Below are 12,890 nucleotides of genomic sequence, written 5' to 3'. Positions count from 1 at the left end.
TGGCAGCAGGAAAGGCCTTCATAAAAGGTCATCTTTTGGTTCCAGAGACAGGGAGGCAACTGAGAGATCAGTGTGAGGGCAGAAGACCTGCGAAAGTGGGAGACTTGGCAGGTCTGGAGTAGGTATTGGAAGGAGGGGACTATTAAGCATCCTACCTCAAAACAAAAGTCAAATTACACTGAGAGAAAGAAGTGAGGGACAAACAAAAGATGAAGAAAATGTTAAGGTAGGGAGGTACTGAGAAAGAAGTGGGGATGGTCTAAGAGAAAATAAAGTGTATGGTGTGCATAGGTTAGGAAAGGAAAAGGGACTATTGAAGACTGGCTGGGAGGGGAACAATATAAGTTGTATAGATGGGCTGAGAGTAGGATGGTAAACTGGCGATGGGTTGGGAATAAAGACTGTTTCTACCCCTAGTATTTCTTTTAGCCACAAGTCCTCCCTGTGTGGCACCACCTGAAATAACTTCCATTTAAATCAGTGTCTCGCAAACATTTTTAACTCTGGCACACTGAACAGAGCAAATGTTTTTTGTGGCACATTATAATTGAAGTTATACCTCTGTAAATGTGCGCCAGCACAAGCATGATCTTCAACCTGCTGCTCACGCCTCCCTCGGCTCCTTTCTGATGTCACATCCTAGTCCCATGATAGGAAGTGATGTCAGAAGGGAACCGAGGCTTTCGCAAGCAGCGGGTGGAAGATGCTGCTTGCTCCTGGCAAACATTTACAGAGGTATGCTGGAGGGCATAGAGAAGGACAGGCGCTGGCATCAGCAGTGACACTCCTGTATACTGTCACAACCCTAGCCCTAAAGCTCGGCTTGTTCCAGTGAAGTCTCCTCCAGACCCTAGCATTACCCTTCAAAGGGCTAACCAGTGTGACCAGACAAACTCTAGTTCCCAGCTAGGTTTAGAGTTCCAGTTGAAACACCAAGTCACTAAGCCCTGGGGAGGGAAGAAAGAAGGGGAGAATAGCTCAGAGTGGCAGGAGGTGTGTCCTAGAAAGCAACAGCCTAGGAGACAAGCTCCTAGAGCAGGTAGTGCACAGCTGCAAGCACTGATTAAAGCCCCAAGGAAAGCACAGTCTAAGCCAGTGATTCCCAACCCTGTCCTGGAGGAACACCAGGCCAATCGGGTTTTCAGGCTAGCCCTAATGAATATGCATGAGAGAGATTTGCATATGATGGAAGTGATAGGCATGCAAATTTGCTTCATGCATATTCATTAGGGCTAGCCTGAAAACCCAATTGGCCTGGTGTTCCTCCAGGACAGGGTTGGGAACCACTGCCCTAAGCAACAAGCTGCTCTGCCTCCTTTCAAGTTAGGGCGTGGTCAGCTGTATGCTAGAGCAGGGGTGTCCAATGTTGGTCCTTGAGGGCTGCAGTCCAGTCGGGTTTTCAGGATTTCCTCAATGAATATGCATGAGATCTATTTTCATGCACTGCTTTCAATGCATATTCATTGAGGAAATCCTGAAAACCCGACTGGACTGCGGCCCTCGAGGACCGACATTGGACACCCCTGCTCTAGAGGCTGCCCTGAGGAAGTCTAGGTCAGTCTATCCTGGCTCTGACCAGGAAGCAGGCTCTGAGTTCCGTGCTCCTGACTCAGCCCTAGGAGAGGACATTGAAATGTCAGAGGCAGCCCCTGTCCCGGAAGCCAACTCAACAGCCAGCACTGAACCCATGGAATTCCTGGAGTATGCCATGGAGCCACAAGAAGTATCAATGGAGGAAAGTTAAGTGCATTAACTTTATTTTTCTTCTTGTGGGTTTAAAACTTTGGTGGGTGTTTTTTTGTGTTGCTACGAGCACCAAGGTGAAGCCAAGTGAGCTGTGCAAAGCTCACAACCATGAGGGAGCTGTTTTGGGACTTTAAAGCAAGGTGTATGTTGTGGGACAAGTTTTTAAGTCTTACCTTTTTGCGGGTGGTTGGAGACTTATTTTTGCTGATCGTATAAAGGACTAGTAGTGGGAGAATCCACCAACCATCCTCGGGTTGGGTTTGTGGGGCCAATTTTTGGCAAGCTGATTTAGAGTGGATTCGGCTACTCCCTTTCCCCCACCAGTGTGCTCAGCTGGTGTGTTAGGCCTGTTACAAGCCAGGCCTCAGCGACATTTGCACTCGGGTATTGAAGCAACCTTGCTAAGGACTCTGATAAAGCTGGACATTATTGTTTGTAACTTTATTTTTGACCTTGCTCAGACGCTGTAACTGAGAGGTCTGAGCTACCAAGGATTATTTGGGGACTTACCTGTATGGACCTGCCAAGAAGGTGTGGGCTATGTTTTAAAAGCCCAAGTTTTTTTTTAAGCTGCAAGGCTAATTTCTGACAATGTGGTACATAAGCCAATAAAGTGAGACCCAAGTTGCTAACCGAACTTGCTTAATCCTGACTAATTGTTTTTGTTTCTTATTGAAAGCCAGTAGGACCTCCAATTTCTCTTGGAGGCACGCAGGGATCAGCTGTGGCTGTGCGGTGAACAGAGGCCTAAGCCTGAGCCCGTCACCGGCAACGCCACAATACACATCATCTATTCTAGTGTATATTTATTTTATTAAATATTTCTTATGAAGGGAATTTTTAAAAAAATAAATTTTGTAATCTCTCGTGGCACACCCGGAATCTCTTTGTGGCACACAGTTTGTGAGACACTGATTTAGATCAGTGTTTCTCAACTTCTTCAAGCCAAGTACCCCCTAAGCCTAGCAAATACCAACTGTCTAACCCTGCCCAAGCTCCGTCCCTGACTCCACCCCCATTATACTAGTACTAATTGTAATGGAATTTTTTCGTCCATTTTTCATATACACAAAATATAATCTTATTAATACATAATGGTAACCACAAACTTAAAAAAACACAAAGCACACTGTATGCAGAGAAAATATTAATTATTTATATTCAGGGGGGTTTTCCAAACAGGTCAACGCAGATGACTTTAAAATACGCAATGTCGCGTCAGTAACAATTATAGAAACATAGACATAGTGTAAAATATAGACAGCAGATATAAATTCTCAAAACTGACACATTTTGATCACTAAATTGAAAATAAAATCATTCTTCCTACCTTTGTTGTCTATCATCTCCTCTTCCATCTATTTCCCCTTCCTCCCCCCTCTGTCGTGCACCATTTCTCCTAGTATCTCTATCCAGGCCACTGCTGTCCTCAGGCCTGTGACCCAAACAGAAAATGGCTGTGTGGGACTTGACACCCAAGTTTATGCTTAGCATCTTGTCTTGCCCGCTGTTATGCCATGTTATATCAGAGAGAGTGAGACTGGTAGATGCCAACTTTGCACACAGGCTCCAAGCCCTACTTTACTATTTTCATTCTACTGCTTCTGCTTCTGACAAAAGAGGTGACCCCTAGCTTAATGGTAATTATGCTACTGCCTCCAGACATAAATGCACAGGAGTAATCTAAGGGTGCATGGTACAAGCACAGATGATCTCTAAGAGGGAAGAAAAGATTTTAGAGTTTATTAATAGGTACAGATGGTCAGACTGGTAAGGCTAAACTTAAATAGGGCACTGGTCTTTGACCTAAGGGCTGCTGGGCATGATGGACCACTGGTATGACCCAGCAGCGGCAATTCTTATGTTATATTCTACATTTCTATGAGCTGCGGTATCCTATTCTTTCTCTGACCATATATAACTGAAGTCTAAAATCTGATTTAAGATCAAAAGCAGATTCTGCAGACTTTAGCTGTGCTGGATTGCAACCCTAATTGTAATCATTTCTGAAATATACATAATATATACAATGTTAAATTATTACTTCTTTCTTATCTCAGGATGGCTAAAACCTGATCAGTAGGGTAAGGTTACCAAATAGATCCAGATTTGCAGGATAGGGTTGATCATGTGCTGAGTTTATCCTGGTGCAGGCAGGGACTAGCTGTCTGGTAAGATTTGCCTCTGCGGAAGATACTGAAATCTGCAATAAAGTAGACACTCCTGATGGTATGGCTAATATGAGGCAGGACCTAGTGAAGCTTGAGGAATGGTCTGAAATTTGACAGCTAAGATTTAATGCTAAGAAATGTAAGGTCATGCATCGGGCTGCAAAAACTTGAGGGAATGGTACAGTTTAGGGGGGGTGCAGAACTTTTGTACACGAAAGAGGAGTGAGACTTGGATGTGATAGTATGTGATGATCCTAAGGTGGCCAAATAGGTTGAAAAGGTGACAGTGAAAACCAGAAGTATGCTTGGGTGCACAGGGAGAGGAATGGCCATTTAGAATATTGTGTACAATTCTGGAGCCCGCATTTTCAAAAAAGATATAAACGGGATGAAGTTGATCCAGAGTTAGGCTACTAAAATGGTTGGTGGTAGTGGAGAGAGACTCAAAGATCTCATGTATACTTTGGAGGAAAGGTGGGAGAGGAGCAATAGGATAGAGATGTTTAAATATCTACATGGCATAAATAGGCATGAAACCAGTGTCAGTTGAAAGGAAACTCCAGCATTAGAGGCCAAGGGTCGTAAATGCATGGAATAGTCTCCCAGTAGAGGTGGTGGAAGCAAAGACTGAATTCAAGAAGTTCTCTCAGGGGTTCTGCAGCTGGCATTGTGCTTGTTGCAGGTTTCCGGGTCTTGCTGCATCTTTGTCAGGTAGCAACCTGAATTCAAAGAAAGCGTGAGACAGGCACATGGAATCTCTGAGGGTGAGGAGAAGATAGTGGATGCTGCAGAAGATGGTTAGACAAGATGGGCCATTTGGCCTTTAGCGACCCTTGTGTTTCTCTGTTTCTGATTTCCCCCCTGGCCCTTACACGTCCTAAGAAAAGCAATACTACGCGTTCCATCATGCAATGTGGTAAACCTAGGACGAGATCAACACTGTCCTACAACTCTGAATCCAGTTGCCTTACAGATTTGAAGGCTTCATTTCTGCCTATTGTGACCCTGTAACCCAGGGGTAGGGAACTCCGGTCCTCGAGAGCCGTATTCCAGTCGGGTTTTCAAGATTTCCCCAATGAATATGCATTGAAAGCAGTGCATGCAAATAGATCTCATGCATATTCATTGGGGAAATCTTGAAAACCCGACTGGAATACGGCTCTCGAGGACCGGAGTTCCCTACCCCTGCCCTAACCTTTCGGCCTGTCCTGCTGTAGTACCGAGTTGTCGCCTCTGGAGAGCAGCATCTCTGCACCCGGCTTAGTAGTGCTGCTGTTTCTGTACCTTTAGGGTAGCAGATCACCCTATTAGCATACAGTAGAGTGAGAGGGAGCTCGGGCTGGAGCAACACCGCATTCTTTCCAGATTGAAATCATTTCCTGTGGTTCAGGCAGGAGGAATCATGTCTGAGGTGTTTGCCAGCGGTCCTCTGCTCGCACAAATTTAAGGCGTTGCGATTCGGCTCTGGTTCCGGTAGGGGGCGCCGCTGGGAGGCGCTACCTGTCCCGGCGGTGCAGGGAGGAGCCGGAGGAAGAAGAAAAGGGAAAGTGGCCCAAGGCGGCTGAAGAGCGAGGGAAGCGCCCGGGACTGCCATGGCGCTGAGCAAAGGGCTGAAGGTGCGGGTGAAGCCAGCGGGGGAGTCCGGGCTCAGTGTCCTGCTGGAGTCCCGCTGCAGGGAGGACTGTCTGCTCTTGGAGGCAGGGACCGCGGCCACTCTCAGTGAGTACGGAGACCTTTCACCCTGTCGCCCGGAACGACTTAGCGACCTGTGTGATCCCAGCACGCCTGGCGATCCCGATATTGCACCTCACGACTAGAGTAGCAGAGCGGATAATCCCAGCTGCCTCTGTCCTGAGTATACTCTCGCTTGTCTCCTGATTATCCCAGCGCCCAGCAATTATAGCATCCCTAATGATTCTGGCTCTCTTTCACTATAATACCCCTGCTGCAGAGCTCCCAAGTTAGGCAGTTCTGGAACACTTTTTTAGTTTCGAATTTAATCCCCAGAGCAATGTGGAATTTGTAGTTTTTGATTCTAGCCCTTGAAATTGATGCAAGGCCCATAAACATTCAGGATGAAATTGACAGAAATCCAGGACTGTCCTACAATCTCCCCCCCCTCTTGGAACTGGGTAACTTGGGCAGCTCTGTTGAAGGTCTTGGTACCCCAGTGACAGTAGCTCCCTTGGTGGTGATAGTACTCCATTTCTGTAGAACTCATGGTGATTCCAGCACTCCTGGGGAATACAGCACCTAACCCTACTACTTCATATATCTAGACTGGTTGCTTGACTTCCTCCCTACTATTGCTTAACAAGACAGATAATAAAAAAAAATAAAATTCAAAGCAATAATAATGAGATGAGATATGTTGAAAATCAAAATATTTCTTCTGTCTACAAGCAGTCACACTGCATAGTCCTTGCTGTCCTGTTCGTGATATTATAGCAACTATATATGTAGGGGGAAAAAAAGACCAGATAATGGCTTATCTTTTGCATCATTGCAAGGACTATGCAGTATGACTGCTTGTAGGCAGAAGAAATATTTTAATTTTGCCTGTTCCTCTTATTTTAGTGAGACATGTTGATCAAGACACAGCACACAAGAAGGATGCGTGGAGGGCCATAATCAAAAGAAACGTCTTAAGTCCGATTTGGACGTAGGGCGCTAGTCGCAAAATGGCCATTCTCGAAAAGTACATCAAAAAATGTTTTTCTCCGAAAATTGTCACTCTGCACGTCCAGCCATTAGATCGTCCAGACCGCCATTACATCTATCTTTATACCACATTCTCGACTTAAAATTTGTCCAAGTCCCAAATGCTCAGAACAAGACCTTTTGGATGTGGGAGGGGCCAGCATTGTGATGGACTGGCCATCTAGACATGGCAACAGAGCAGAGGGGAACCTTATAGGGCACTGCTGTGAACGTCACAAAAAAAGTGCCACATAAACATCTCACCAGAACTCCCTTATAGGTTATGGTGAGCTGCCCCCACCCCCCATACCCCCAAAATGCACTATGCCCTGTCTATAACACCAATAGCTCTTATGGCTGCAGGTGGCACCTATTTGGCAGTACATGCACTTATACCTGCTTTTTACATTGTCTAACTCGCAACATATAACTTTCGCCTAGGAAGTTTCGTCAAACATTCAATTATCCCTGCAAGACGACTAAGTCTATGTCGGCCCACATCCCGCCCTAACCACTCCTCCAGAAAGACCCCTTTCAGCTCTGGGTGCACAGTGGGATTCAGAGGCCTAAAAAGTTCCTGGATATGTCCAAAATGCCGTTTCAATTATTGGCACTTGGACAACCTGACGTTTAGGACGACCAAGTTCCGACTTGGGTGGATTTTTAGATATGTTTAAGTTTTGATTATGAGCCCCATTGGGTATATCCTATAGCAATGTCTCTCAAACTTTTTTAGCTCCAGCACACTAAATGGAGCAAATGTTTTTCACGGCACATTATAATTGAAATGATAAAATTGCAAAACCAACAAAAAATTAAATGCGAGAATTATTTATTTAAAGTTCTTTAAGCTATGTATGGGTAATTCTAATAATGGGGAAACTAAAGTAGATAGAATAGAATTGCTAATCAATTTGATGGATGTGCTTGTTTTTGAGTGCAAATTAGCTCAAAATGCGGCTCGAAGGTCGACAAGCAAACACGCATTTCATAATCCACCATCTGCAGTCGTTCTCTTTTTTTTTTATTAAATTTCTGTCAGAGCTGAAGATCCAAACAGTAACTAAGCCTTGATTGCTGAAGTTAGGGTAACTACTGCATAAAATAATAAAACTAAAATTACTTGCCATTAGTTTTCAAGGACCAATCACGTCAAAGAATAATGCTTGTCTGGGCGGTTGTATACTTGCACACAAAGACACTCGGAGCACTGACAGACTCTTGCGTATGCGACGTACATGTCATCTATTCTAGTGTATACTTATGAAGGGAATTTTTTAAAATAAAGTAAAATTTTGGAATCTCATGGCACACGCAGTTTCCACAATGAATATATGCATGAGGTTGATTTGCATTTACTGCTTGCGTTGTATGTCAATATATCTCATGCATATTCAGTGTGGAAATCCTGAAAACCCGACTGAGTTGTGGCCCTTGAGGACCCTGCTGTAGACCCTAACAGTTATCCCCTATAGTAGTGTTTCCTATGTCGATCCTGAGTACCCCCTTGCCAGTCAGTTTTTCGGGATATCCGCAAAGCGTATGCATGAGATTGATTTGCATACACTGCCTCCACTGTATGCAAATCTCACTTAGTCAATGAAAAGCAGCACGGCCAAAAAGATGTGGAGAAACCAAGTGCAAGACATCAGATAAAACTCATCACATTAAATTTGACACAGGCCGTGTTTCGCCCACATTAAGGGCTACATCAGGGGGTAAATGAAACTAGAAAACAATAACAAAACAGAAAATTAGCATAATGAGAGAGAGAGCATGAGTTAAAACAAATCATTTATGCATATTAATTGTGGATATCTTGAAAAACTGACTGGCAAGGTAAACACTGCCCCCTGTAGGGACATGAGGATAGAAGGTAACCCATGCATTCATGCCATTATCTATGGGCCAAACCATATACACAATGCAATATAATAGAAAGTTTTGGGTAAAAAGCGAGATGTTGGCCTCTGTTCTGTGCCGTAAGAGGTCACATTCCTAAGATTAAGGAGCATTGAATTCTAGTGCATCGGAACTGTTGCATTAAACCAGAGTCGCACAAACTTTGTTGAGCCACAGCACACTAAAAGTAGTGGCTGCAGCTCGAGGCATCCCAGAAGTGCCCGACATTGATGCGATGATGTCGCGCACACGCGTGACATCGGCACATTGACATCGCGCATGTGCGAAGGCCCTCCGGACGTGCCCCGAGCCGCCAGCAGGGAAGATGCACGGAGAGAAGGAGAGGCACTGGTGCCAGCTAATTTCCTTCAGGATGTGCCTTTCGCCACGAGAGGCACATCCTGTAGGCAGGCAGCCAGCACCTTGCCTTTTCCCTAGCGTCTCACAGCACTAAATAATAATAATAGCTTTATTTATTTATTTTTAAATCTTTATTCATTTTAAAGCCAAAAATAAGTGGAACATTTTATACAGACATTTTACACTTTAACAGCACTTAAATTCTATCAACTTATATTTCATGACAAATACATATATCATACCTCCCTCCCCCCTTTTCACGACTCGTACTTAAGAATGCAGTTTCAGCTTCATTTGATTTCACTGAGCAGTATTTCCAGTGGCATAGACTCCTACACTTCTTCTGCGGCAGATTCAGGAATTATGCATGGCCACATTATGAACAGTGTGTGGTTGTGCATGCTGTACCTTAGAGGGAACACTGGTGGGGATAGTTGGCCCTTTTGTCAGCTAGGAGCAGAGGTAAACAGCAAGAACCTTAAAGTCTACAAGTTTGAGTTACATACAAATCTGACTTAAGAACAGCTATAAAAACATAATTCCTTCTTAACCAGCCTGTACTGAACAAAGCTGATATGAAGCAACAAAACCCTTTCTAATAACAGAAACCCGAGTAGAAAAGGATAGCGGATAGTCAATTGTTAACACACAAATATTTGAAAGACTCTGCCTTCTTAAATAGATCACCAGATAAAATGGACTGAGTGATTAGCAGTCCAACAGTCACTCAGAATAGTTAAGCTGTGGAACGCTTTGCCACAGGATGTGGTAAGAGCGGATAGCGTAGCTGATTTTAAGAAAGGTTTGGACAAATTCCTGGAGGAAAAGTCCATAGTCTGTTATTGAGAAAGACACGGGGGAAGCCACTGCTTGTCCTGGATCGGTAGCATGGAATATTGCTACTCCTTGGGTTTTGGCCAGATATTGGTGACCTGGATTGGCCACCGTGAGAACGGGCTACTGGGCTTGATGGACCATTGGTCTGACCTAGTGGAGCTATTCTTATGTAACAAGTAATTTCACGAGCGAAGACACAACTAATATACCGGACTCAGAGGAGCTCATGAGTGGGGAACAGGCTGAAAAATTAGAGCACATAGAGGTAAGTAAGGAGGATGTCCTCAAACAGATAGACAGATTAAAATGTGGCAAATCACCGGGCCCGGACGGGATCCACCCAAGGGTTCTGAAGGAACTAAGACAGGAAATAGCGGGCACAATCCAACATGTTTGCAACCTATCCTTGAAAACTGGTGAGGTACCAGAGGACTGGAAAGTGGCAAATGTCACACCTATCTTCAAGAAGGGATCGAGGGGTGACCCCGGGAACTACCCAAGGCCGGTGAGCCTGACTTCAATTATAGGGAAGATGGTGGAAGCTATGATCAAGGACGGCATTTGCGAGCACATCGAGAGGAATGGCCTACTGAGAACAAGCCAGCACGGATTCTGCAAGGGAAGATCATGCCTAACGAACCTTCTGTACTTCTTTGAGGGAATAAGCAGTCGGGTGGACAATGGGGAGCCCATAGACATCATTTACCTCGACTTTCAAAAGGCTTTCGACAAGGTGCCACATGAAAGGCTACTTAAGAAGCTGTGGAGCCACGGGGTGGGAGGGGATGTGCACAGATGGATCAAGCACTGGTTGTCAGGTAGACTGCAGAGGGTCGGAGTTAAGGGTCAATATTCTGACTGGCGGGGAGTCACGAGCGGTGTGCCACAGGGATCGGTGCTGGGGCCGTTACTCTTTAATATATTCATCAATGACCTGGAAAGGGAGGTAAAGTGTGAGGTTATAAAATTCGCAGACGATACCAAACTGTGCGGCAGAGTTAGGACCAGGGAGGAGTGTGAGGACCTGCAAAGGGACCTGGACAAGCTGGAAGACTGGGCAAACAAATGGCAAATGCGCTTCAACGTGGACAAATGCAAGGTCATGCATATAGGGAAAAAGAACCCGTTGTTCAGCTACAAATTGGGGGGGGTATTGTTGGGAGACAGCAGACTCGAGAGAGACTTGGGTGTGCTGGTGGATGCATCACTGAAGCCATCTGCACAGTGCGCGGCAGCCTCGAAAAAAGCCAACAGGATGCTGGGCATCATAAAGAAGGGCATAACAACCAGAACACAGGAAGTCATCATGCCACTGTATCGAGCGATGGTGCGCCCACATCTGGAATACTGCATTCAGTATTGGTCGCCGCACCTCAAGAAGGACATGGCGGTACTTGAAAGAGTCCAAAGGAGAGCAACGAGAATGGTAAGAGGGCTGGAACACTGCCCATACGCCGAGAGGCTGGATAGGCTGGGGCTCTTCTCTCTGGAGAAAAGGAGGCTCAGGGGAGATATGATAGAAACCTTCAAGATCATGAGGGGCATAGAGAGGGTGGATAGGGACAGATTCTTCAGACTGAAGGGGACAGCTAATACGAGGGGGCATTCTGAGAAACTGAAGGGAGATAGGTTCAAAACAAACGCAAGGAAGTTTTTTTTCACCCAGAGGGTCGTGGACACTTGGAATGCATTACCGGAGGAAGTGATCAGGCAGAGTACGGTCCAGGGATTCAAACAGGGATTGGACGGATTCCTGAGGGATAAAGGGATCATGGGATACTGAAGGAGGAGCTGGGATGTAACACAAGTATAGAAAGTTAACCAGGTAATGAGTAAAAACCAACCAGGTCGTGCATGTGAAAGACCGGAGGGCTAGGGCTTCGATAGGAAGGCAGGACTTAAATGGGAAGCCAAGGTGGCAAGGGAGCCCCTTCTGATGATTCTGACAGGTCATGACCTGTTTGGGCCGCCGCGGGAGCGGACTGCTGGGCAGGATGGACCTGTGGTCTGACCCGGCGGAGGCACTGCTTATGTTCTTATGTTCTTAATTTTCTTTTTTTTCTGAACACATCACTAATTGATGGAAAGTAAGCCATGAACTAACAGCATATAAAAAGCAGCAGAGAGGAGTTAAATTGGCCTTGTGAGGTGTAATATAAAATAAAATGTTGTATGCACTAACTACCAAAACTCTGTGATGAGCAAGGCCAGAGGACTTAAAAAGATAGAGAGAGAGAGAGAGGACTGAGCCTTGAAATACACCACACTCTGACTATAAAGTAGAAGTTAAAGTAGAAACTTGAAGCAAACTAAAACTTTATGTTGTATTTCAATCTCTGTTAGATAGTAGTGAACCACTGCCTTCTTATTTCAAGGTCCAGTGAGACTTCCAGAGCCACTTGATCACCATCCAGGACCTGGGACTCATTGAACCATGTCTGTAACAGTGACTAATGGTCTCATTTTCAAAAACGAAAATGTCCAAAAAGTGGCTTCCAATTTGCTATTTTTGAAACCTATATTCTAGACCAGTGGTCTCAAACACATGGCCCGGGGGCCACATGCGGCCCGCCAGGTACTATTTTGAGGCCTTTGGTATTTTTATCATAATCACAAAAGTAAAATAAAAGTTTCTTGATCATATGTCTCTTTAGCTATAAATAACAATATTATTATTAAGACTTAGCCAAAAGGAAAGATTTATAAACTATAAAGAGTTTTACCTCATGCAAAATTGTCATTTCTTTAATAAGACATTAACTATTTATTTCTGAGGCCCTCCAAGTACCTACAAATCCAAAATGTGGCCCTGCAAAAGGTTTGAGTTTGAGACCACTGTTCTAGACAGATAACTACGGTATGCTATTGATCAGTAGTTCACCTAATTAGAGAATGACACAGTAACAGAATTTGTCACCATCCTCGTGCATAACCATGGAAAACCATCCCCGTGTTATGTTTTTTTTAAGGAGAGAGGGCACAACCACTGACTCCCAAGCCTTGCATTAAAGAATTCTGGTGCTGGTGTAGAAGGACTGAGGTTGAGCTAGACCCTAAAGAATGACACTGGATGATTTCCCCTGGTTATCCACGGGGATGAGGACAAATTCTGTCACCATATCATTCTCTAAATTTCTAAATCTCAATTGAGTGTGTTAGAGGCATGGTGTGGGC

The 12,890-nt window shown here is 44.8% G+C and overlaps 1 protein-coding gene across 2 annotated transcripts in view; it reads left to right on the top strand.

Annotated features, from left to right (window-relative positions):
* The first annotated feature begins 670 nt into the window (after positions 1-670).
* The window catches only part of SYNJ2 (synaptojanin 2), a 201,616-nt gene continuing 189,396 nt past the window's right edge, over positions 671-12,890 (top strand). Inside the window, exon 1 of one of the 2 annotated variants that reach the window (XM_033937185.1) lies at positions 671-735. Coding sequence is in view for 1 of the 2 variants with exons in the window: in XM_033937184.1 (XP_033793075.1) it covers positions 5,510-5,636 (127 nt within the window). In the remaining variant the exon portion in view is untranslated. Of the gene's footprint in view, positions 736-5,270; positions 5,637-12,890 lie in introns of those variants that run through there. The other variant, XM_033937184.1, reaches the window with a different exon arrangement.

The sequence above is a fragment of the Geotrypetes seraphini genome, chromosome 3, assembly GCF_902459505.1.
Source record: "Geotrypetes seraphini chromosome 3, aGeoSer1.1, whole genome shotgun sequence".
In the NCBI taxonomy this organism is placed as follows: domain Eukaryota; kingdom Metazoa; phylum Chordata; class Amphibia; order Gymnophiona; family Dermophiidae; genus Geotrypetes; species Geotrypetes seraphini.
This window is presented reverse-complemented; position numbering and strand designations above follow the sequence as displayed.